This window comes from Polistes dominula, unplaced genomic scaffold (genome assembly GCF_049000335.1).
Source record: "Polistes dominula isolate Pdom_NZ unplaced genomic scaffold, Pdom_raw_medaka contig_80, whole genome shotgun sequence".
NCBI lineage: Eukaryota > Metazoa > Arthropoda > Insecta > Hymenoptera > Vespidae > Polistes > Polistes dominula.
In genome coordinates, this window is record NW_028301111.1 from 3,714,950 (window position 1) to 3,737,658 (window position 22,709).

At 37.0% G+C, this 22,709-nt stretch overlaps 1 protein-coding gene across 6 annotated transcripts in view; it reads left to right on the plus strand.

Annotated features, from left to right (window-relative positions):
• Positions 1-22,709, plus strand: part of NLG-4 (neuroligin 4) — a 142,816-nt gene that overhangs the window by 48,872 nt on the left and 71,235 nt on the right. For all 6 annotated transcript variants that reach the window (XM_015332673.2, XM_015332666.2, XM_015332672.2 and 3 more), the window contains 2 exons: positions 1,547-1,941; positions 2,441-2,616. In XM_015332673.2, coding sequence (XP_015188159.1) covers positions 1,682-1,941; positions 2,441-2,616 — 436 coding nt within the window. In that variant the 5' untranslated portion in view covers positions 1,547-1,681. The remainder of the gene's footprint in view (positions 1-1,546; positions 1,942-2,440; positions 2,617-22,709) is intronic.

Sequence of the window (22,709 nt, forward strand, 5' to 3'; positions counted from 1 at the left end):
AAAGATTATTGAAATATCGAATTATCGGAAGAAATTCATCTTCAACTATTGTGGGAAATGAAAAAGTTTGATCACACACACACACACGCGCGCGCGCGCGCGCATCTATAATATAAATAAAGAAATAGAAAATTGGTAAAGTAACTCTTGTGCGTTGTTAGAAAAAAATCTCTTTTTAAGATGGAATAAACATTGATTATTTGATTTAGCGATTCGTCACGTAACGTAATAATGTGAAATATATTAAAAATCGATGGAAAATAAGGAAAGATGAAAGAAAATATATCGAATGAAAAATAAGGAAAAGAAATGAGCCTCCGTCGATAAGGAAGAGAAATTATCGAGAAAAGTAATACGTGCGAAATAGCTGATCCACGTTCTCTCTGGAGAACTCGTAAGATCCTTCGTAGCATTCGTTCTTCTCGCAAATGACGACGAGAAAGACGTGATCCTGTTACGCGACGCTGAATTTTCAGCTTCCTTTCCGAGCCGATAAGTACTGATTTCCATAATGGTTCCACGTACGAGTGCACTCAGTTACATTCTCCTCTCTATCTTCCTCCCTTTCATTGCTCGACATTTCTTCCTGCCCCCTTATCTTCATCGATCACTACTTTACCCTTCGTCTTATCGCCTTCTCTAATGAGTACCTATTACCTTATCGCGATTAATTAGTATCAATGTGTGCTATTTCCTACACACAATAGCATCAAATGATAATTCTCACAAGTTAATCATGAAAAATGAATGGAAAGATACACTTTCAAAATTGTATACATATATGCATAGGTATCTGCATACGTATATTCATCTAAGATTCTGTTTATATGCAAATGTCTCACCCTATAAATATCTCTGTAGCAATTGCTTACTGTGAGACTTAGCTACTACGGTAATATAAATCGATGCAAGAGATGTAGTTTGTCAGAGACTGATTAATTTTCACCGATAACTAGCATAACCAATCTATGTATAACTATATGAAAACGTCCAGTAGGACGATATAAGACAGGTACCTACCTCGGTGAGTAATGAACGCGTTAATTCGTTGCCCCAACGAGCAAGATTCCACGCTACTGAGAATTTATGAGGAAAGATACGACGACGAAATGCGCAATTTAATAGCATCGTAGAACCAACAAAAATCTCTTTTTTCCCCCTTTTCTTTTTAGCCCTTCAACGTCATTCGAGATCTTTCCTATTCTCTCGTTGTTAAAGCGTTATTTTCTCGGCTTGTTATCGTCGGAAGTTGCTCATAAATTCTTATAACGACCAATATACTCTCTAACTTGTTAATAATCATTTTCTTCGCCAGCTTAATTAACGTTTCCACGAAATATTCATTGCCCGTTGTTCCAAGCATCCAAAGTTTAGTGATTTTCATACAGAGAGAGAGATAGAGAATACTCTTAGAGGCTTCTATCAAAGCATCCACGTTCTATTTCGGTACTATAAAGCATAAGCTCACGCAAAATTGGAAAGGCAAGGTTGTTAGTAGTTGAAAAATGGACACATTAACAAAATGATTAATTCGATTCTTTTTCAGAGGTGGCAAGGACGAGGATGGGTCCTTGCATCGTTTTTGGCAGGTAATCGTCGTTTTTGGCAGGGTGGCTAAATGAAGAGGAATCGTTTGGTGGGCCGGTGATCGACAGCGGACACCGCGCGCATTCGATTCGCGATGGAATTCCTTCCGCTGCTATTACTTTGTTGCCTCGTGATCCTTGAGCCAAGCGTCTACTCGCTCTCGATCAAGAGTAGTATCAATCCGCGGGTCGTGCAAACTCGATACGGCGAGGTTCGAGGTTTGATCAGGTCCTTCGAGAACGCCAAGTTCCTCAAACCGATCGACGTCTACCTTGGAATACCCTACGCTACACCACCCGTTGGGAGCAACAGATTCTCCCCGACAAGAGCGCCAAGCCCTTGGGAGGGTATCAGGTTTGTTCTCCTTGCAATTTGTCTCCAACAATTATTTCATTTCCAACAAGATTTTGAAGAAAATTCTAAACTACCGGAGTTATAAGTACAGTAATGGTAACCCTGATAATTCTAAAAAAAAAAAAAGTTCCTTGCAACAATTTCTGTCTCTATTTACGATACACTTACAATTTATGTACGACGTGAAATAACGAAAGATTTAACTGCTCGAGGGAGCAACTTATATCTCTTGAGTTTCACCTTGCCAATATCGCTGAATCTATAACACGAGATTGAACGTACTCTCTTACGATCGCTACTAAATTTATTTTCTTCCTTTTTTGTTTGTTTTTTATATTAGATTTAACGATGGCCCATTGTCACTTGCTCGTGTTTTTTATGATCTTTATATCGAACGATCGAAATAATAAATGACAACAATTTGTAGCCCTCTGTACTATTCGAAGAAAAATATTCTCCTTTTCTATATGGAGAATATTTGTGTGTTATTTCTTTGCAGATTGTCAAACTCGGTCGGTCCGGTTTGTCCTCAAAAACTTCCAGACATCTCGAACGAGCAAGAGGCTCTCGAGCGCATGCCTAGAGGAAGACTGGAATATTTGAAAAGATTGCTACCTCATTTGCGAAACCAAAGCGAAGACTGTCTATATTTGAACATCTACGCTCCTGCTATGGGTAAGTCAAGAGATTTCCATTTGGATAGTATTCTTTGTGACAAGGATCCTATCGTTAAAATATAATCATTATCGACGTGCTTTCATTCACAGAAAACAGAAAAGAAAAATAATGGATCATCGATTTCTCGATAGATCTTTGAAAAAAAAAGATAGGAATGTTTATTTTCTAGTTGTGTAACATACTCAAATTTGGATTCGTAGTCTTCGTAAAAGAAAAGAATTGTTCAAAATGACGTTTTTAATACTGCGATAAAAGGAATAGAAATGAAGGATTCTTTGTGTTATCTTTGTGTGCATCTACCCGCATAAACACTCGCATTTCTCTGCTCACTGATCCTCGAAGAAACGTTCTTTTCTTCCCTATTTCGTCTATACGAACGGCGAACGATTACGGAAGAAAGAATACCATCTCAGTTCTTCCCCGTTATCCATTTCTTTGAGAAAATCGAAACTACGATACTCTCTTTTATTATTTCATATTAAAGTTCGGCTCTGATTTCATTATCCTTTATTTTTTTCCTATTAACAAGAAGCCCTCCTAATCGTTTATAACATCAATTTTAGTTCTCGTACCTTTGCTAAGGAACAATAATATTTGCTAAAGATAAAATTTGGTACTCCCTTTGAAAGCTGCCTGCTTGCCTGCTTGCCTGCTTGCCTGTGGTTTTTATTATCTGGCAGAGCGTATTATTTTATAAACGTGAGTCTACTTCCGATGAAAGAAAAGAAATACAAGAGGAATTCGTAGAAGATGAGTTTAACGAAACACTTGGCACCCGAAAGCATTCGCGAGGTCACGGAAGCATCCAAAAAATGCACTCTCCCTTGGTTCGAATCTAGGACAAACCATTTTTATCCCCACCCGGTATCGCAGCATGCACGTTCGCGTTTCGACAATGAAACATCGAAAGGTAAATGTAAACCGGAAACGGATGTGCAGAGAGGGTGGCAGAACGGGTGGCACAACGGGGGGAGAAGCGCTCGCGTCAAAGTATTCGGCTGGGTGGTGGTTGGTTGGTTGGTTGGTTGGTTGGTTGGTTGGTTGGTTGGTTGGTTAGTTGGTTGGCTGGCTGACTGAGGGGGGTTCCTTTGCAAAAGACTATGGAATACAAAAGCACCGATAGCTCGATCCGCTCGGAACTAGATCGTGTACGGTGTAAATGTAACTCTACCAACTTTGCTCTTCGCGTTGACGTTTTTGTTCTTATTTTTCATTTTCGTTTTACCTTTTTCTTTACCATTTTATCGCCAAGAGAATGGAAATGCGATTACCGAATATTCGTTCGATCAAAAATGCAACATTTATTATTACAAATTAATAAGCACAATCGCGGATGATTATTAATTATATTAATATATAAATGTAATTAGTCGGTAGGAAAGTTAATTTCGATAATAAACGAATTTCGTTGAGTAGTCGATTTCTATCGGTAATTTCATTTGAAAGATCTTCGTTAATATGAAGGATCATTATCAAAGGAAATGAACGTCAAGATATTCGATGTTGAAGTCAGAGCTCTGCTTGTGTAATTCTCTGTTACGCGTAACGCAAGTACATCGTCGAGTTAGATGGCGAGACAGGTGCAACCGGTCGTGGGTCGTGAGTCGTGCCTAAGTGGCATCTGAACCACAAGAGTGCCTCGAGCTCTCCTACCTAGCCCATCTATCTAGCTCTTCTACTACCTAGCCCTTCTACTTAGCTCTCCTCCTTCCTAACCTAACCCTCCTACCTAAGGGTGTTCATTTGCGTGATACGCGCTCACCGAAAAACCTTTTTCGCGATACTCCTCATCGATCTCGTAACTAATTAATTGATTAAACATTATACTCCCAGTTATTATTTTAATTATTAAGTTGTTTTCCAATTATACTTGCTCATTGGTTAACCATATGGATATAAATTATTATTATTATTATTATTATTATTATTATTATTATTATTATTATGAATTCTATCAAATAGATCAACGTTAAATTAATCAACTAAATTACATTAAATATAAAGAACTAAATACATTGGATATGTTGCTTTGACAGTTGAATTTTCCAATTGAAATAGAAAATGTTTCTTTCGTTATCCTATAAACAGTACTTTATCTATTCTTCATATTATTGATAATTAATCTATTTGCAATCTATTCGATAATCATTCGATAATTGCGAATGAAACGTGTTGATTCCAATTGCATTCTGCTTGCGGCTCGTTTCATTCGATTGCATGACAAAGCGAGTGACAATAAAGATTACACCGATTACATCGTTCTATATTGGATCTTAATTATCTATAATCTTCATGATCTTTGTATTTTCCAAGTATTAGAAGGAAAATGACAGAAGGAAAGTGTTAACGGGTTGAAAGGAATTTCGCAAAAAGTTAGGGATTCGATTATTAATTCGCGGTCTAAAAAGTTTTTCTCTGTTCGAGTCTCTATCGTTTCATCTACCTCTGACTTTTTCATATTCTTATTGTTAGACCTTTCTCTTCGTCGTCAGGCGTCGTCGTCAGTCGTCATCCTCGCGTTTCTTTCATTCGAGGAAAAATATTCTACCTTAGCTCTTTCAGAAGAAGAAGAAGAAGAAGAAGAGAAACGTGCGATCGCAAATTACTCCAACTTTTCCAAGTTTGAAAAACGGTAAAGTACGCTGAGTGCTCGTGCATCAATTTAGTTCCGCTGACTTTTCACGCGAATGTCCCTCTCTTTTCCTCTTTCTCTATTTCTTCATCACGGTACGGTGGTATATCCTGATAACGAGACAAATATGCTTCCAGTATGCAAAGCTCGATACGCAAAATATCTGTTCGCTTTTCACTAAATTTATGCGAGCTCGATGTACTTTTACTCGCAAATGAAACGCCAGATATTCCTACGGATAGAGAAGGCAAATGTCAGGGATTGTTGGAATTTGTTGCATCTCTCTTTTCTTTTTTACCTAGAATTAATGCCGAAGAAAAGAAAAAATAATTGTTCACGCGGTTGGATGGATTTGGAAAAATAATGGCTTTTGTGATTGGTAAAATATAATTCGTGTTATCTCTCGAATATGTAAAAGAACCTACACAGTCCACGTATTATCTATGTTTCATACAGTCAAATACATACATGTGTATATTATTATATATTGGAAATTTACCTATCTACCTGCGTGTATATTCATTTAAAAATATTCAAAGTTAAAAAATGACAGATAATACTACAAAGTAAAAGACACTTATCAAACAATGCTAGAATTATTTGAAGAGAAAAACATCGCTAAGCGTAGTACCATTAAGAATCTCTCTCTCTCTCTCTCTCTCTCTCTCTCTTCTTATTCTTGATCTCCATTTCTGGAACGTTCTTGTCTTAATTAATTATTCCATAAAGATCGTAACGCGTAAAAGAGGAGGAAAAAGAAAAATCTAGAAAAGTGGTAGAAAGCAAGTTCCATCAAAGTTCTTCCATCACTGGCAAGAAAAAAAAGTACTACTTGCAGTTGCATTGATAATTAATAGAAACGCAAATGGTTTATTTATTACATTACATTATTAGGTAGATATTTGTATTTGTTAATTTGTGTAGACTAGGATTGAAATGGAATTAGTTGAGTTGTTTTGGAAGGAAGACGTTAAGGAAAAAGCATCGTTAGTATAGCTAAGTCAGTCCCGCGGCTATTATTCTTTTTGTCGGTGTTTGAACGAGTGCCAGAGAGTGGCAGGCAGGGAAGAGAACAAACGCATCGAGTCGAACAAGTAACTGGAGGAAGTTGAAAGGAAGTCGAAAGGAAGTCGAGGAGAGAGAGAGAAACTGCTAAAGGTAACGCTTCTTCTTTTCTCCAAGAGAGATCGGAGAAAAGCGGACGTTTTCGTTCGTTACACATTGTCCCGATTAAAAAACGATTTTAAGGATGATTTACTAGCGACCCAAATTGAATCGCTAATCTAAGTTTGAGAACTTTCCGCAGGGAAATGGCTAGAAGGCGAGCTGAATTATAACCTCTGGAAATAGATGTCATTGAACCCTTCTGCGTTTAGACCCTACTGCGTTTGAAAATTTCAAATTTCATTCCTCTCTGGGAACAAGTTTATAACTGAAAACGTTCAAACTGTATTTGGATAATCGATCAACAGTATCGAGAGTTCATTCATCCAAACTTTCTTCTAACTCTTTCATAACATTTGCTTCAATTAAAACGAATTTGTAATAGAATTTGCATAAACTATATTTAAAAGGCGTCCTACTGTCGTGTGATTAGATAAAAATAGTTTCTTGAGGAAATTCGAATTGCAAAAAGAAAAAACAGGAAAAAAAAAGAAAAAGAAGAAAGATATAGGTTCGATCGGCATCGTAATTACTTTGGAAGTTGTGCAAAACACGCCTGGTGAAGCGTAATTGTTTTCATCATCGTCGTAATGGTCATAGTTGTAACGGTAAGGATGCCTTTAACCACCGAAACATCTATAAGATCTCTGTAGAACGCGAAGAAGATTGTTTCCGCCAATTAAAGCTCACCTCCGATCGCATTTTTTCCTCTAATGTAAGATGCCCTTTACTTTACTTTACTTTACTTTACTTTACTTTACTTTCATCTCTTTTACGCGCGCTACAACGCGTTTGAATTTAATTCTTTAGTACGTTCTAAAGGATGCCTTGAAAGAAAGAGATTGTAAAAAGGAAAAGTTACTTTTCCTGCAGTATCGCGATACTCCTTTCGCATAGAACCAACGTAAATATGTCTCCGGTGAATTATTTAACAACGTGTTTTTATGTCGAGGATGGTTTTATCGCTCGGTAAATATGGTCTCCGATGTTGTCGCACACCCCCTTCGATCGAAACTTCGAACGATACGTCGAAAAATGTTCTACGATTTTAGTAAATCGACTTTTCGATCAATTTCGTTTGATCATTCATTATTTATTCATTTGATAATTATCTTTAATTCTTAATAGTTATAATCAAATATTATCAATACAATTGCACATTAAATGTTTCATTTGACTTTGGCAAATAACAATGAAAAAGAAAAAGAGGAAAAAGTTGCTACGTCACGTTCGAGAATGTCGCCATGAAGGAATGAAAAGAAAGAAGAAAATAAAAAAAGATGGCATGCAGTAGCAGTAGCAGCAGCAGCAGCAGCAGCAGCAGCAGCAGCAGAGAGGGTCGTGAAAATTGAAAAAAAGAATAATGAGGAAGACGATGCAGGCTAGGCATCGTCCGGACGTGAACTTAGAACGAAGGGTCAAAGTACCAAGAAAAAAAAATACAAATTGTAGAAGAAATGAGTTGAATGTGCGAGAATGCGAAAGCCAGTGCACCTAAGTACTAGCTTGGGCCTCAACCGTCCCTTTGTATAAGTCATTATCGATTGGTTGGACAATTTTTCAAATGTTCCTACATTTATAGGTACTTGTTATTACAAAATGAAAGTTTTTAAATTTAAAAAAGAATTTTCCATAATTATTTAATTTGCATAATGATGAACATTATCGTAAAAGAAAAACAGCTTTTTTGCTAATTTCTATACTTTGCCTCTTTTATAAAATAACCTCTTTTAACCTCTTTAGTTTTTTTCTCGTTGATTAACCTGTCGACAAAAATCGATAAAAGCTAGGGAAGAGAAGAGTTTGAAAAATCAGGGTATAAAAAAGAAGGAGAAGGAAAATTTGAAGAAATATGAAATAAGAAAAAGTTGACTAGCCCTTTGGTTCAATGTCGTCAATTTAATTACAAAGTGTCTTGTGTGAGGTAGCCTAACGTGTCTATAAGAAACACCATAAAATCAAGAGATCGTTCAATTTTTCTTCATTAAAAGGTCTAATCAAAATTGAATAAGTTAATGCTATCGCTTAATATCTATCGTTTTATTCCATCACTCTTGTTCGCATCGAACAGGCAGAAGGAGGCAAATCGCGTGCATGCCGATAATCTCGAAATTGTTGGACTATCGGAAGCAGAGAGAAAGACAGAGAAAGATGGATAGATACATAGAGACATATACATATGTACATGTAAATGGAAAGTCAGAGAGAGAGAGAGCGAGAAGCAGCATCGATCGAACGTTTTGGGTGCAAATTATACGTGATCGCGATTTATTGGGTGGCCGAATGGACGAACGGATGGAAATGCGTGTGCTCGCGCGAGCACGAAAGAGAGAGAGAGAGAGAGAGAGAGAGAGAGAGAGAGATACTCATGTCAGGATCGTTTAGAAGACGGCAACGATCGATCATTCCAACCGGTTCAACGCAGCAGACACGATTGTCGTGCTCGGTCGTTCATCGATCCATCTAAGCGGAAGATGCTTAGGAGAACGTTTCCGTTTTCGTTTCCTTCTAGAAATAAACCTTATATATATATATATACAAGATGCTTTATTGATTATATAGCATAGCTAAATATATTGGAAATATTTAATAATATATAGAAATGGCTTGAGAGTTCAATTCTGGAAATAATTATTTCCATAGTAAATCAAGGATTACAAAATAAAAAAAAAGAGGACTTGGATGAAATGACTGTAATAGAGTTCGCATGTTTCTTCGGCATTATATATTTGCATACCATTCGTATCATTATCTTTTCTTATTTTTTTTCTTTTTTTTTTCTAGAAAAATTATTATCGACTATACTCACGAAAGATTTGTGCATTATTTTATACAGAGTGTCTTATTTGAATTTGTCACAAAAAAAATATGTATAGAAATAAAAATGGAAATAATGCGTCTATAGAAAGTGAATTATACGAGCTGTTTTCATTCGGTATCACTAGGGATTTGTATCTTTTATTATGAAGTTTATCTAGCTGACTGATTTGATAGATAAGAAAAAATATATTTTACGAGTTGACATCGAGAATTCAGTGTGTATACGTATACGTGTTCCGCATTTCATGCGACTCGAGCTATCCCTCATGGTTATAAAGAAGTCAGCTCAGGTATTTATTTGCTGACTTACTGTACTGACCACAAAGGAAGTAGAAAAGCAACGAAAGGAAGGAAGAAAGGCTAACGGAGAAAGAGAAATAGATATAGAGATGGAGATAAAGAGAGAGTAGTACGATGAAAGGCGAAATCGCTGTGAAGCTTTTACGATCTTCTATACGTTACATTAGAATTGGCTTCGAGCTTACGTTTCGACGATATCCTCGCAATTCCTGAAAATTCTTACAAATCTTCACCGTAGTATAATAAATTATGCTATTTTCGATGTTCCACCATGTATCATAGAACGTCTAACGAAACTTACCAGACGCAATATTTTATTCAAGTACGATACACAAAACTAAGAGAAAAACAAAACTTGACAGACGATATTAATTATTTGAAAAGATGTTTATTTTGTATTGTTCTTGATAAAGACGAAAGATAATAGAAACATTGGTGAGAGATGAAGAATCGGGATGATCAAAGTCCGACTTGAAATTCGTAATAGGATTCGTCGCGTAGCCTTCTTGCCGACGTATTTGAGCGTTCGAACGTTCGAACAAATCGATAAAACCCTCGAAATGTCTCCGTGATACTCGATGAGGTCGACAGTGCAACCGTATTCTCGTCGTTTCTACGTAGTACGATAATTCGCAATGAATTTTCCAGCGATTGATATCGAACTAACGACTTTATCAACGCGAGGATGAAAACTGACGGTAAAATATCAAACGCTTCGTTTCGTTTCGCTTCGTTTCGCGTTTTATTAGCTTTTTCTCGTAAAGTCTGCCAATATCGTCACATAATTCAAATTTCTTTCCTTTTCAGAGATCCAGAATCAAAGCAATTTGGGACAATTTGCTTTCGCGTTATTAAAATTACTCATTTTTTAGGAGGGAGGCTTTTTCTTCATTCCATTAGTCATTGATCAAATTATCTGGCAGGAAAAATTTGGCGTATTTCAAAGAATTGTGTTTTTTTCGGATAGCGCAATTTTGTTAAAGATCGATTAATCAGTTTATTTGAGCTATCAAAATGATTATTTTCTAAAGGAAGATATTATTTCCGACGATTATAATGAATAACTTGCATAGGATGGATCGAAATAATTTCGTACTCTTGCCTACGTCAAACTCGTTACAGAAGAGTCTCGTTCTCTTCTCCGTCTCTTTATTTTCTTAAACTACCTAGGATAGAAACCAAAGTTCTCCGGAGTTATGGAAAGTTGCGTAAAGCAACCGATTGAATTCCACAACTATAGCAGCCAAGACTTTGAAACTGTTTAGTCGAAAAGACACACCCGTCTCTGTAGGTACAATTACGCAATGCTCTGGTCTATGTTGCCGCATTCGCCGCATACATTTGCGTACATTACCTTCGTATACTTAAAAGTTAAAACATTAAAAGGTGATCTGTAAGTAAGAGCAAAAGAAGAAAATAAAAAGAAAGAAAAAAAGAAGAGAGGAGAGGAAGGTTTGATTGGAAATTCGACTTAACCAACCTTCCGTTCGTGCCCAATTCGAATGAGAACTTTATTGGTCCTTCGTGAAAGTTAACGATATGGAAAATCCAAAAGCGTCCGACATTAAAAAGATTTTCTATATAAGATTGGAGGTTGTCCGAGCCTTGAGAGAACGAACGGTCTCCTCTACGGAATTTTAGCGAGTATTGGGAACTTGGAGAAGTCTCGAGATTCGAGATAACAGCAGCTCGAAAGGTTCCTCGCGTAAGTCGAATAACTCCCATACTTGCATACCTTTCCTTATAATAGAAAAGAAAATTGGAATGCAATGGTAATAGTGATACGATGTTATAATGAATTCGAATGATGATAAAACGATGGAGAGATAGACAAATGATACACTTTAGAAAATACTCTTTTGTGAGAATAACGACAAATGTGAATGCTGTATTTCAATTTATAATTACGCTCGAAAAGCATTTCAAATTTTCTTCGCGAACGTTATAAAGGGTAAAGGGAAGAACTGTGCCATTTTGAAAATAAATTGTAGAGAAAGTAACGATAACCGAGAATGCTCCTGCGTTTCGGTGTAGAATATTATTATATTTAAGCAGGCAAACGTTCAACGCTATTAAACGGAAGTTCAACTGGAATATATAATTAGATATGTAAAGCATTTCGATCAAAATTAATTCTAGAACAACTATTCTACTGGAAAAAAAAACAAAAACAACAACAACAACAAGGAAATATGTATATACCTGCTATCGTTAGGCGAGTTAATTGAACGACTTGTTCAATGGTAAAAAGAAAATAAGTTGAAGCTTAATTATCTCTCATTTCTTCAATTCTATTGATTCTAATCACCGAAAGAAGCCTCGAATCTTGCTTCGTTCCATCCTAACGAAGCTTTTAGCTAGATTTTCTTGCTCTTCAAGGACCCAACCACGAAAGCCAAGATATCCTTCTCTCTCTCTTTCTCTCTCTCTCTCTCTCTCTCTCTCTCTCTCTCTCTGGTTTTTTCGAAAGGAAAAGAAGGCGTTGGCTGGTCCCGTCTTGTACATCGCCGACTGTTTCGAGCACTTAAGAGACCGCTGAGAAATTATTGCCTTCTTACGTCTTTCCTTTATCTCTTTTTCTACCCGTTCCCCCATTTTTATACTTAACTTTGCGACGAGAAAAGAATTCAATGGAAAATCGGATAGTAAAATTTTATTCATTGATCGACATTTTTACAAAGCTTTTACTTATTTCCGCTAAAAAATACAAATAATATCTTCGCGTAAATAAAAGGAAGAAAAAAAACACGTGTGCATATCACACAAGTTACAAGTGAAACCTTCAAATAAACAAATTTCGAGGATAATTTATTATATAATATTACTTGTACTTTCTTTGTAATTATTATGAAAATGCACGGGGCCTGTATGAATGCAACCCTTCAGACACACTTTCAAAAAAAATAATTGAAAATTCGATCGGAATACACTTGGCAGAGAGGGGTGACAGGAAATTAGAAAAATCCTCGTTCGAAAAGGAATTGGTCGATCGGCAAGATTTCCAAGATAGTTTATCTGTTCGAAAGGTCCGTCCGTCCTCGTCGAAATAGAAGATTCGAAGAAGGATTCCATCTGTATTCTCTCGAGGAATATGTAATTTCCGACGGACGTTCCTATATTCTATTCTAGGTGCACCCGAGCATACCAGATTAGCATCGGATGTATTTGCGTTATACTCTTACGGAAAATCTACCTTGTATTACTCGTAAGAGTACCTACCTAGCTACCTACCTGCCTATAGCTATGATAGTACCTATCATAGTACTAGTCTTTTTTTCTTTCTACTTAAATCTCCTACAATCTCCTAACTTAGATTAGACGATTATTTAATCGTTATTGCGAATCAAATTGGTAGATTGTGTATACATATTTATATTGAAAACTGTCCGCATTTTTGCGAATGATTAATCAGGTATATCTTTTACCTTTAATCTATCTCCAAGCTTAAGAAATATTTGCGTTTCATTATTTTACCAGACTTCCATTAACGACACAATATTGTACGTGGTTATCGAAGCGTTAAGTATTATTAAACCGCTTAATACAACAAAGTCCTTTGTTTTAATTAAAACGTTCGGCCCAGTGGTGCGCTCTATATTCATCTGATAATAAGATAAACAATAGCTTTTGTTGCGTATCAGGTAAATAAACTAATTAGTATGAACACTCGTTGATTAGAGACGCGTGCTTAACGGATGGTAAATACTCTTAAATAATCGATTTCTCGACTGGTACGTGTGCAGCAAGCACGTTCCTTGAAGATGCTACCACCCTGTATGTTATATGATGAAATAAGTCGTCGCGAGAGTTAGTTTCATTTGAATTACAATCGTACACGCGTGTTTGAATAAATGTTATTTATCGAGATGTCTCTGATATACCTTTAGAAATACTATTTCAAGAAAATCTCTCCTACATATAACTGGGTGTAAATTCTATGCGGTTTTTGTCTGACATATGTGTAATGCTTGTAGAATAACGAAACAGTTGTGTGTCTTACTTTGAAGTTAGGCGCGTTCGACTCGCTTTAAGAGGATTCATTACAATAGAAGCGTTCATCAGACTACTCAACGGCTTGCGAGTCTGGCGAGTATCTATCTATTTAATTAACGGCGTTCCATTTGCTTTCAATCTACCTGTGAATTTCCTTTGCCCTTAGCATGCGGTTAGCGTGCAGTCGCGTAATGGAACGAAGCCATAAGCTCTTTCTCCCTCCCCCCCCCCTTCTCGCGCTCTCTCTCTCTCGCTCTCTTTGTCTACACCACCACGAAGAGAAACGTTGTCCACTTCTACCTCTCCTTAACAGTATCGATTGCGTTATAGTTAATAATCCTCTTTGACGTATTACGATGAAGCATTACGATATTCTAATTCTCTGCACAAGGAAATGTATGTTTATATTTTTACTTTTATTCCATCTTTTCTACGTCTCTTTGTGCATCTCTCTCTCTGTCTGTCTCTACTTTTCCGTGACGTTAAAGTGGTTTAATTAATAATTTACCTTTGTTATTATATATCATCAGGTAGAGGAAAAGAGAAATAGAAATTGTGCTTTGAATTATTCCATCTCTTGTTATATCTCTTGAAAATAGCAAGGAACACACGCGTTTGCCTCTTTGATAATCCACGCATCCTTTTTCTTAGAATTATTCGCCTTTGTTTGATATACTTTTATTCGATTGTTTTGATGGTAAAAAGGATTTCATTGGCGGTATCTTTGTCTCCTTGGAAACGGCAAACGTGATTGCGACATCGAACGAAATAAAATCGAAGTTTGTGAAAAGAAGAGAAAGAAAAAAAAGAAAAAAAATTCTTATCGAATGGAGATGGAACGGCTATTCGAGCGTTAAAAAATGCATGCGACGATTCGTGCAAACCGTCGATTGCACGACTTGTGCATGCCGGCAATTTTTCGACGTCACGTTACTTTCTACCGTTTGCATCGGAATTTAGTCGAATGTTTCCTCGAGAAAGGTTACAAAAACAATTCGATTTGCCGAATGGAAAAGAATTCTATCTACGTTACCCTCTCCTCGATCCTTTTAATCGATAAAACAACGAACTTTCCTAGCTGAATTTTTGTTCAAGTATTTAGTGGACAAATTTGTATAGAATTTGTATAGAATTTGTATAGAATTTGTATTTGCTAGAAAGCCAAGCCAAGCCAAGCGATTGTTCGAATTATAGGATTAATCGTATGCACGATAGGATGCTATTGATGGCCTCGAGACTCAACGCGGCGTTAAGCAATAAATTATCAATCGTGGTTGCGCACACGCGTCGCTTGTGAATTTCCCCGTTCATCGATTGACAGAACTCTCAACATACAAAGCAAGTGTCTATGCTCGACAAGATTTCCTCCTACTTATCAAAACCTATATTATAATCTTTTCTCCAAATCGAAGCTTCATTCTGACAACGTCTCGAGTGAGATATTTATGCGAGTGTTTAAGTTGATAACCCAATGCTGAGGCCATTATCAATGCTCATCATGAACGTCGTAGTTTCACGAAATTAGCTGTCGCATAGATTCCCTAAGGAATCGACCCGAAATGCAACGCGTCGCGTATGTAACAGATTCTAATCTCCGGTCAGTTTAGTAAGGTACACAATTGCTAGTAAAGCTCTTACAATGACCGTTGTCTTCTGCCATAACGTATTACAATTTCAATTATCTCCAAAATCATTATTCATTACTAAACGTTTCAATGAAACAAGTGAAACAAGAAATAGTATTTGTTGTGTTTGTCACTTTCTAATTTTCAAAAGCTAACAACATTTGTGTGCAAAATTATGGTCAAAGTAATTAACCGATATAATTCCTGGCAAATGCAAAATATCTGATTAACACCAATGCATATTACTATAATGTATGTCTAATTAGTAGATATAATTTGTGGGATTCAATATCGTATAAATAAATACTGTCTACCTGTATAAAAGGATCACACAAAAATTATTTTCTTCTGTGGACAAAAATTTGGTGGACAATTGTAAAAATAAGAACGATATAATAAATCGATGGTCGTGCATGCATAATGAGGAGATTCTAGTTATTGGATAGTTTCGTACTTGAGAGAAAAATCTAGCGTATAATTTAACGATAAGCGTTTGGCCGTGGGAGAGCCATCGCAGACCGAAACTAACTGGGACGTCGAATAACCGAGCTTATTCGGATTTCCATGCATATTTTTCCAACTCTCTTTTTCTCTTTTTACAAACTCGTCACACGTTGGACGATTGCTTTACTTCGAATCATCTTTTTTCCATAAATAATGTTTTATATTTTCACGTGGAAATATCTTTTTTCCAAAATTATTCTTCAACGCGTAGCTACGAGCTATTCTCAACTTATTCTTTTTCCGTTAGTTAACAGAAATAATATGATTATTTAAAGAAACTCGTTAAAAGGATGTTAAGACCATTTGACAATGACATGTTTTTAATGAAATGTATGTATTTGTTTTAATCCCCCTTATGCAATAGGTAGGTACTACGATATTTCTATGTACACGTTTCGACCGATGCGAATATTCAACGTGTAACTATTACTTAAACGAACAACAACAAAACTCTGTGGGTTTATGCCAGAATATGATATGAGACAAAAGTAACTCTATGAAATATTGACTTTCAAAGTTTGTATTAAGCCATGCTTATATTTTTCTCTTTCCTGCAAATGAAATTACGCGAACGTGTTAGGAAATATTATGGAATTATGTATGAAAATAGTAGTTGGAACCACCATGAAAAATATTATTTTAATTTATATTAATTTAATTGTATTGTTTATCAGATTTTCCATGCACCCATGTAAAATATGTTTAATATTTCATAATGTATATATGTTATAAAACTTCCTGTGATATTTTATTATTATCCGGTGTCTTTGAAAAAAGAATTTCAACCGCAAAACATTTTTCGAATATCTCGGTTAAAAGGGGATGAAAGAGCACTTTTTCAAATTAAGAACGTAAGAGAAAGAGAAAGAGAAAGAAGAAGGTAGAGTATTCGCGGGTTCATCCGATCGGAAACTTTATGGAACCCATTGAAAATCAATGCCTGCGCAAGCTTATCGTTTACGGCGATCAATCGAGCGGATTTGACGTCTCTCTTGAAGAACACATTTCCCGAGTTAGTCGATCGATCGCATTGTCGAGCGGTCATTGTCCCTGCCCTTTCGATACTTTTTTCCTTTTCATTGTTTTTTCCTCTCCTTCCTAAGGAAAGACGACGACGACGACGACGACGACGTCTTTTAATGCTACGAATTTTCCTTAGTCGCAGACTCAAAACAAGATCGATAGTGATTACCCTTAGTGAGTCTTCCTATTTTTATACTTCATTTCTTAATGTTCTTTAAATTACAAGATCAAATTCTGTTGATTTAGCGTTGACGGTAATTAATTGGACAATTTGGGAAAATTCCTATTTTTTTTTCTTTTTTCTATCAAACAACGTAAACCATTGACTAAATATTTATACGGTTAAAATTAAATGTTCAGCTTTTACGGTAAAGGTGGATACTCGAAAATTTATACGTAGGAAGCGTATAATTAATGCAAACCTTTGGCATGGTCTTCGGTGTGCTCACGGATGAGTAATTTTCTTGCACCCTATCCATAGCTATTGGTTTAAAAGTTAATTATCATGTGCAAGACAACTTAGGGAAAGAACAACACACCGCTGTATATATGACACATATAAGCATGAGTCTATACAGAGTAGATCAATTTAATATTCAAATCAATTTGCCAAATTGCCAATGGATCAAAATGTTATCGCGTTAATCGTGTGCCACTTATTTTTCATTCTCGTGCAATAAAAAAATAGTCAATATGTCACAGAGAAATATTAGTATTAAAATAACGAAAAGGTTCATAAAATATGGTTATATTGAAGAGGCATTTTCCATGGTCAGCGTGTATTGCTCTGGTTGAAATTATTGTTCCATGGACACGTACACTAACCCACGAATACAAGAGTACGAATAAAAGCATACATTTGACGTATCCTCTTTGAACCGTTCATTCGTTTGTTCGGAAACTCGAATTAATTCGAGTCGAGTCCAATTCCTCGTTCTCCTTTCTTCCTCTTTTTTTTCCCCCTTTATCTCTGAAAAATCGATATCAATTTGCGCATAACAAAAAAGGGCGTTAATGTTAGCGGCACAAGGGAACTACCCCATGTAGGTAGGTAGGTAGCTGCGCACATGAAAATTCATAGTCAATTCAGGCGCGTAATATCCTGCAATTCGAGGTTATTCGAACAATCAACGAACGCATGCGATCAAGTTGTTTCAAAGACCAAAATGTATGGTCGACGTTCGATCCTTTGACGAAGTTTCTGCAATCAGAACGAACCACGCATAACGATTACGATGATATCGTTTCACTCTATAGACACAACTTTCAGTGACTTCGCCAATAAACTTTTCTCCTTCGAAACGGTCTTTTAGATATTACCTACTGTAACTTTCGAGTTACAATGAATACGAGTATGGATTAGAATATTAGATTGAATATTAGAAGAACATTAGTCAACTTTTAATTTTCTAACAAGTTTGTAATTTGTATTGAGAGAAAAAAACAAGATAGACGGAATAGATAAAGAATAAATCGTGAGAGAACGATTAGCGACGGTTTTAGCTTTAGCCAATAATTCGAGGCAAATTTAGTCATCCGCGTGCACTACCAAGAAAGTCGTTGGTTGAAACGCGAGCCAAAGGGAAGAGCAAACACAGTTTCTGCTAGCTCGTTCGTTCGTTCGTTCGTTCGTTCGTTCGTTCGTTCGTTCGTTCATTCGTTCACTCGCTCGTCCGTCCAATCTCTCTTCCCATTTCTCTTTCCAGCCTGCCCTTTACCTTTGTTATTTGTGTGGAACTAAATTGAATGGCAGAACGAGAGGGCTCATCGACGTTAATCCTATACCCATAGCTATTGAGAGTACATTTTTGTTATTCGTCTAACGGGAAAGCTATTCGCAGAATTCCCGAGGGTTTTTCTTCGAGAAAATCAAGAACATTAGGAAGAACGTCTTTCGATCTCTTTTCCTACGATCTTCCTAGCTCTACGAGCCGAGAAATTCATTCCATTTCTTTTTCCCTAAATGCCAATGAATTCAAATTTTGTTATGCTTTCATTTTCTTAACTAATATAAACTATCGTATGATGAGATTCATTTGGATACTTTAATTATGCTCCGCTGTATTTTTATTCCTTACCCCGTCAAGAGAGTTTCAACGTTGATCGATTATTATTTCATTTTTTTCTCGAAGAAGTTAGCAAACAACGACCTATATTCTCGTGGTATCGTACGAAAGGAAAAAAAAGGAAATAAAAGATGATCGCGTCGAGGTAGATAAAGGTGAAAAATTAATCGTAACACGAGAGAGAGAGAGAGAGAGAGCAGTAGGTACAGTCTCTTTGGTAAGAATCTTGGAATCGGTCAAAGAAGAGAAAAACGAAAAGGAAAGGTGGACACGCTGTATTGTCGTCTTTGGCTCGACCCAAATATTTCTAAGCGAACGATTTATTATATCGCCCGGGCATCCGGACGTTTCGTTTCCGCGATAAATCTCAGTCGAGTAAAACGGATAAAAAACAAGCACCCGAAAGACCGTGGACACGATCGTTTACGAGCCATTGAACCAAATCGTATTATGGGCGAAAGTAAAAAGGGCTTCGACAGGGGTTCCTTCCTAAGGGTAAGAGGTTACGTTTGTGTTTTACAAATTGCCACTCTTCCTGAAACTCCGATTGAATCCAACTTAACTCTCTATCGAAATAGGCTTATTACTTTTTCAACACTTCTCAGTTATTATGTAGAAATATTTGTTCAAGCGATAAAGACGTTCAAGATTAATCATATATAATCCTATTAACTCATTCCAGATGGCTCACCAAATAATCCCCCATTTCGTATTATAGATGCAATACCATTTTTCAGTTAACTTGACATCTAACCACCATAATTGTTCAATTATTATAATATAAACGACTAGGAAAAATCTACGACAAAGGTTCAAAGCTCATTCGCGAATGGAAGAAAGTTGTGGAAAAGGTTGCGGAGAAAAGTTAAGTTCTCTCTTCTTCTTTGAAAGCTTGAAACAACGTTCCCTCCCTCAGTTCCTCCCCGTTAGGTAGTAGTCTCGTAAATTGTAAGAAAATTTATGGTTCTCGGTGACTGTTACGCTCGGTGTAGTTCTTGCCTCGTGTGAAAAGCTTCGGACGACTGCAATAAGTGCCCAACTTGAAGAAGAATTTAGTACCTCGACTCTAAATGGCCAATAAACCGTTGGACTATCCTCGTTCGACCGAGTTTCCTATCGGTTTCGCACACATCTTGCGTAAACGATTTATTCCTAAACTTAAACAATAAGAGAGAGTGAGAGTGAGAGTGAGAGTGAGAGAGAGAATCACGCGATTTATAATACAATAGAAAAATAAAGTAAATCGTATAATTAATCGATCAGTTAGTTTTTAGAAAATCTCTCTTTATTATCGCATTAAGCCCGCTGGCGAATTATTCCGCTTGATGCTACGAAATATGAACGATAATAAACGAGATAAACGTTTGCGTGACAGCTCGTCGAACGTTTGGTTGGAACATTCACCGAGAAATAATAACGATATCGCGAGTTGGACGTTGAGTATGACAATAACAATAATAATGATGATTATAATAAAAATCCGCGTATATCGTAAAATGCATTTGCAAATATATTTCAAGTTAAATTTAGCAAGTCGCTCTAGATATCCTCCTCGCGAGTAGAATAGAAAGTAGAGAAGAGGAGAGAGGAGAAGAAAAAAAAAGAAGGGAAAAGATGGAGGGAATCGGGGTTGTGGCAGCGTAGACCAACGGGACTAACGGGTTGGAGGAGAAAGGGAAACAGAAATCCGCTCGGAAGTTACTCGTTCCAGCCCTTCCTTGGCCGGACTATTATATACCATTATCTCGATCCAGCCCCACTTTTTCCGCGTACATCCACTGGCGGAAACCTTACACGGACGAGAAAAAACGTTATACGGTTGACAGAAGGATAGCACGCGGGCGCACTTTCCACTACACACAAACTCGGAATGAGTATCCGTATCGCCGAGTATTCTACCCCGATATAAGATAAGAAAAGGGGGTGAGAGAAGAGGGAAGAAAGAGAAAAGAGGTTTCCAGCACTCTGGGAACTTCTTCTACGACACTTACGATTCCGTCGCCTCTCTTTTCCTTTCTCGATGGGTAGACGCACGGGATGAACAGGGAGAAAGAAGAGATGGAATGAAAAAAGGGCCAAAAAGAAAAAAACGAATGACGTGGGCTTGAGCTACCGTAGAAAATTACCTCCGTTGGTTTGTTCGAATGTGTTGGAATTCTTCTTCTTCCTCTTCTTCTTCTTCTTCTTCTCTTACCTTTTTCTTCCTCCTTTCCTCTCGCCATTTCTGTCCGTCTGTCAATTTTAGACCGGAGACGAGCATATGGCTCCTCAACCTTCACATCCACTTGATTGGCTTCTGCTGAAAAATCTTATCAATCGATCGATCCTACCGTTCTTTTTAATGATCTTAGCGAAAATATTGATTATAACCAGAGTGGAGAAAATTTGTCCAAGATTTTCTTTCAATAGGTAACGCTTGCTAAAACAATTGGAAAAAAAGGCTTAGCCAAATGAAAAGAGAAGAAACGGAATCGTTTTTCTTCCTTCTGAAACGTCTTTCATCGTGGAAAAAGAGGTGACGCTTCTTTTGAGATATATATCAGGGTGGGTCTCTTCCATTGGCACGCTTCCGAAAATTTTCTACAAAGGGTTGCAACTTTTCTTTCCTATTTTTTTTTTAGTTTTTTTTTTTTTTTTTCCATGAAAATGATTCGTTGACGACGTGCCTCTATTGGATGGAATTCAAATAGTCAAGAAAGAAGAGTGATCAAATATTTGGAAAGGTTCTAACTCTATTAAGTTGTCATTAAAGGATGAACGACGATCGATGGGCGGCGGGGGAAAATTGTTTTGTTGGTCTCTCATGGAAAAAATATGAGAGTGGATGATAATATTGTTTAGGAAAAACGCTCGCGCAATATCGCGAGCAGTTTATTACGAAAATGCGTTGTCCCCCATTATTTTTGCTACGGTTGCGTCATTAAAAGGGGATCGTAGCCGAGGAAATCACGGGCTATTCGGAGCGTTCATTAGCGCCAACACCAACAACCATTCCCGAAAAGTCACCTACCATTCTACGAATATTATATTTTGACCCACTACCCACGTTCATTACTTTTTCTATTGTATTAGAACTTGATATTATAGTTAATGACTTTGCGTAGCGACAGTAAAGAATAAAAAAGTTCTTTCAAATTTCTCAATTACAGAAAGAACAAAAGAGAAAGAGAGATGAATATGTCCGTTATTTTGTTGTAGTTGTAATCTTGACGCTCGTAAAAATGTTTACGACTAAAAGAGATGACAGAGAGATGAAACTTTGTTAATGAATCGAAATGAAAAAGTCCGAAAGCAAAAGAAAGCAAAAGAATAATGGTTTGTAGGAAAAATGAACGATTCGATGGGAAATGAATCGACGAGGGTGTCGTAGATTTGGTCGAAAAAGGGTTAGAGGTTTTGTCGTCGGCGTTGGTCCCTGCGGCGCGCGGGGTCCGGTCAATACGGTCGGAAAGCAGATCGCTAAATAAATCGGCACGCCTCGACTATGTACAGCCCTTGCAGAGCCCTCGTTCAGCCCTTGTACACCCCAGCTATTCTTCGGACGAGTTGCCGCCGCACTGGGAGGGCTACCAGCCAGAAAGCTTCAATCCCTCCTGGCTTTTCAGTCGCAAAAAGTCAAAAGAATCGAGAGAATAAAGGTGAACGGTATGTATAGCATCGACCTACCTCTATTTTCTCTCTTTCTGTTTGCTGACAAAAAAAAAAGTCAAGAAAGAAAGCACCTCTATATGTGCAAATATCTTTCAGAAAATTCTCTTCTCCGTACGATCTCCAATCGTTTGTATTCCTGATAGTAAAAGAAGATACGATCCATCTAGATTTCTAACTTGGAACCAACTGTATTTAGCGATTGAATTATGTTTCAATATCTTTACGTGTACATACGACCTGTATAGGCATAATATATCATAGAAAAAGACATGTTCTCGCTTGATTAGGTGACTATCAAGGTGCGTGATATTA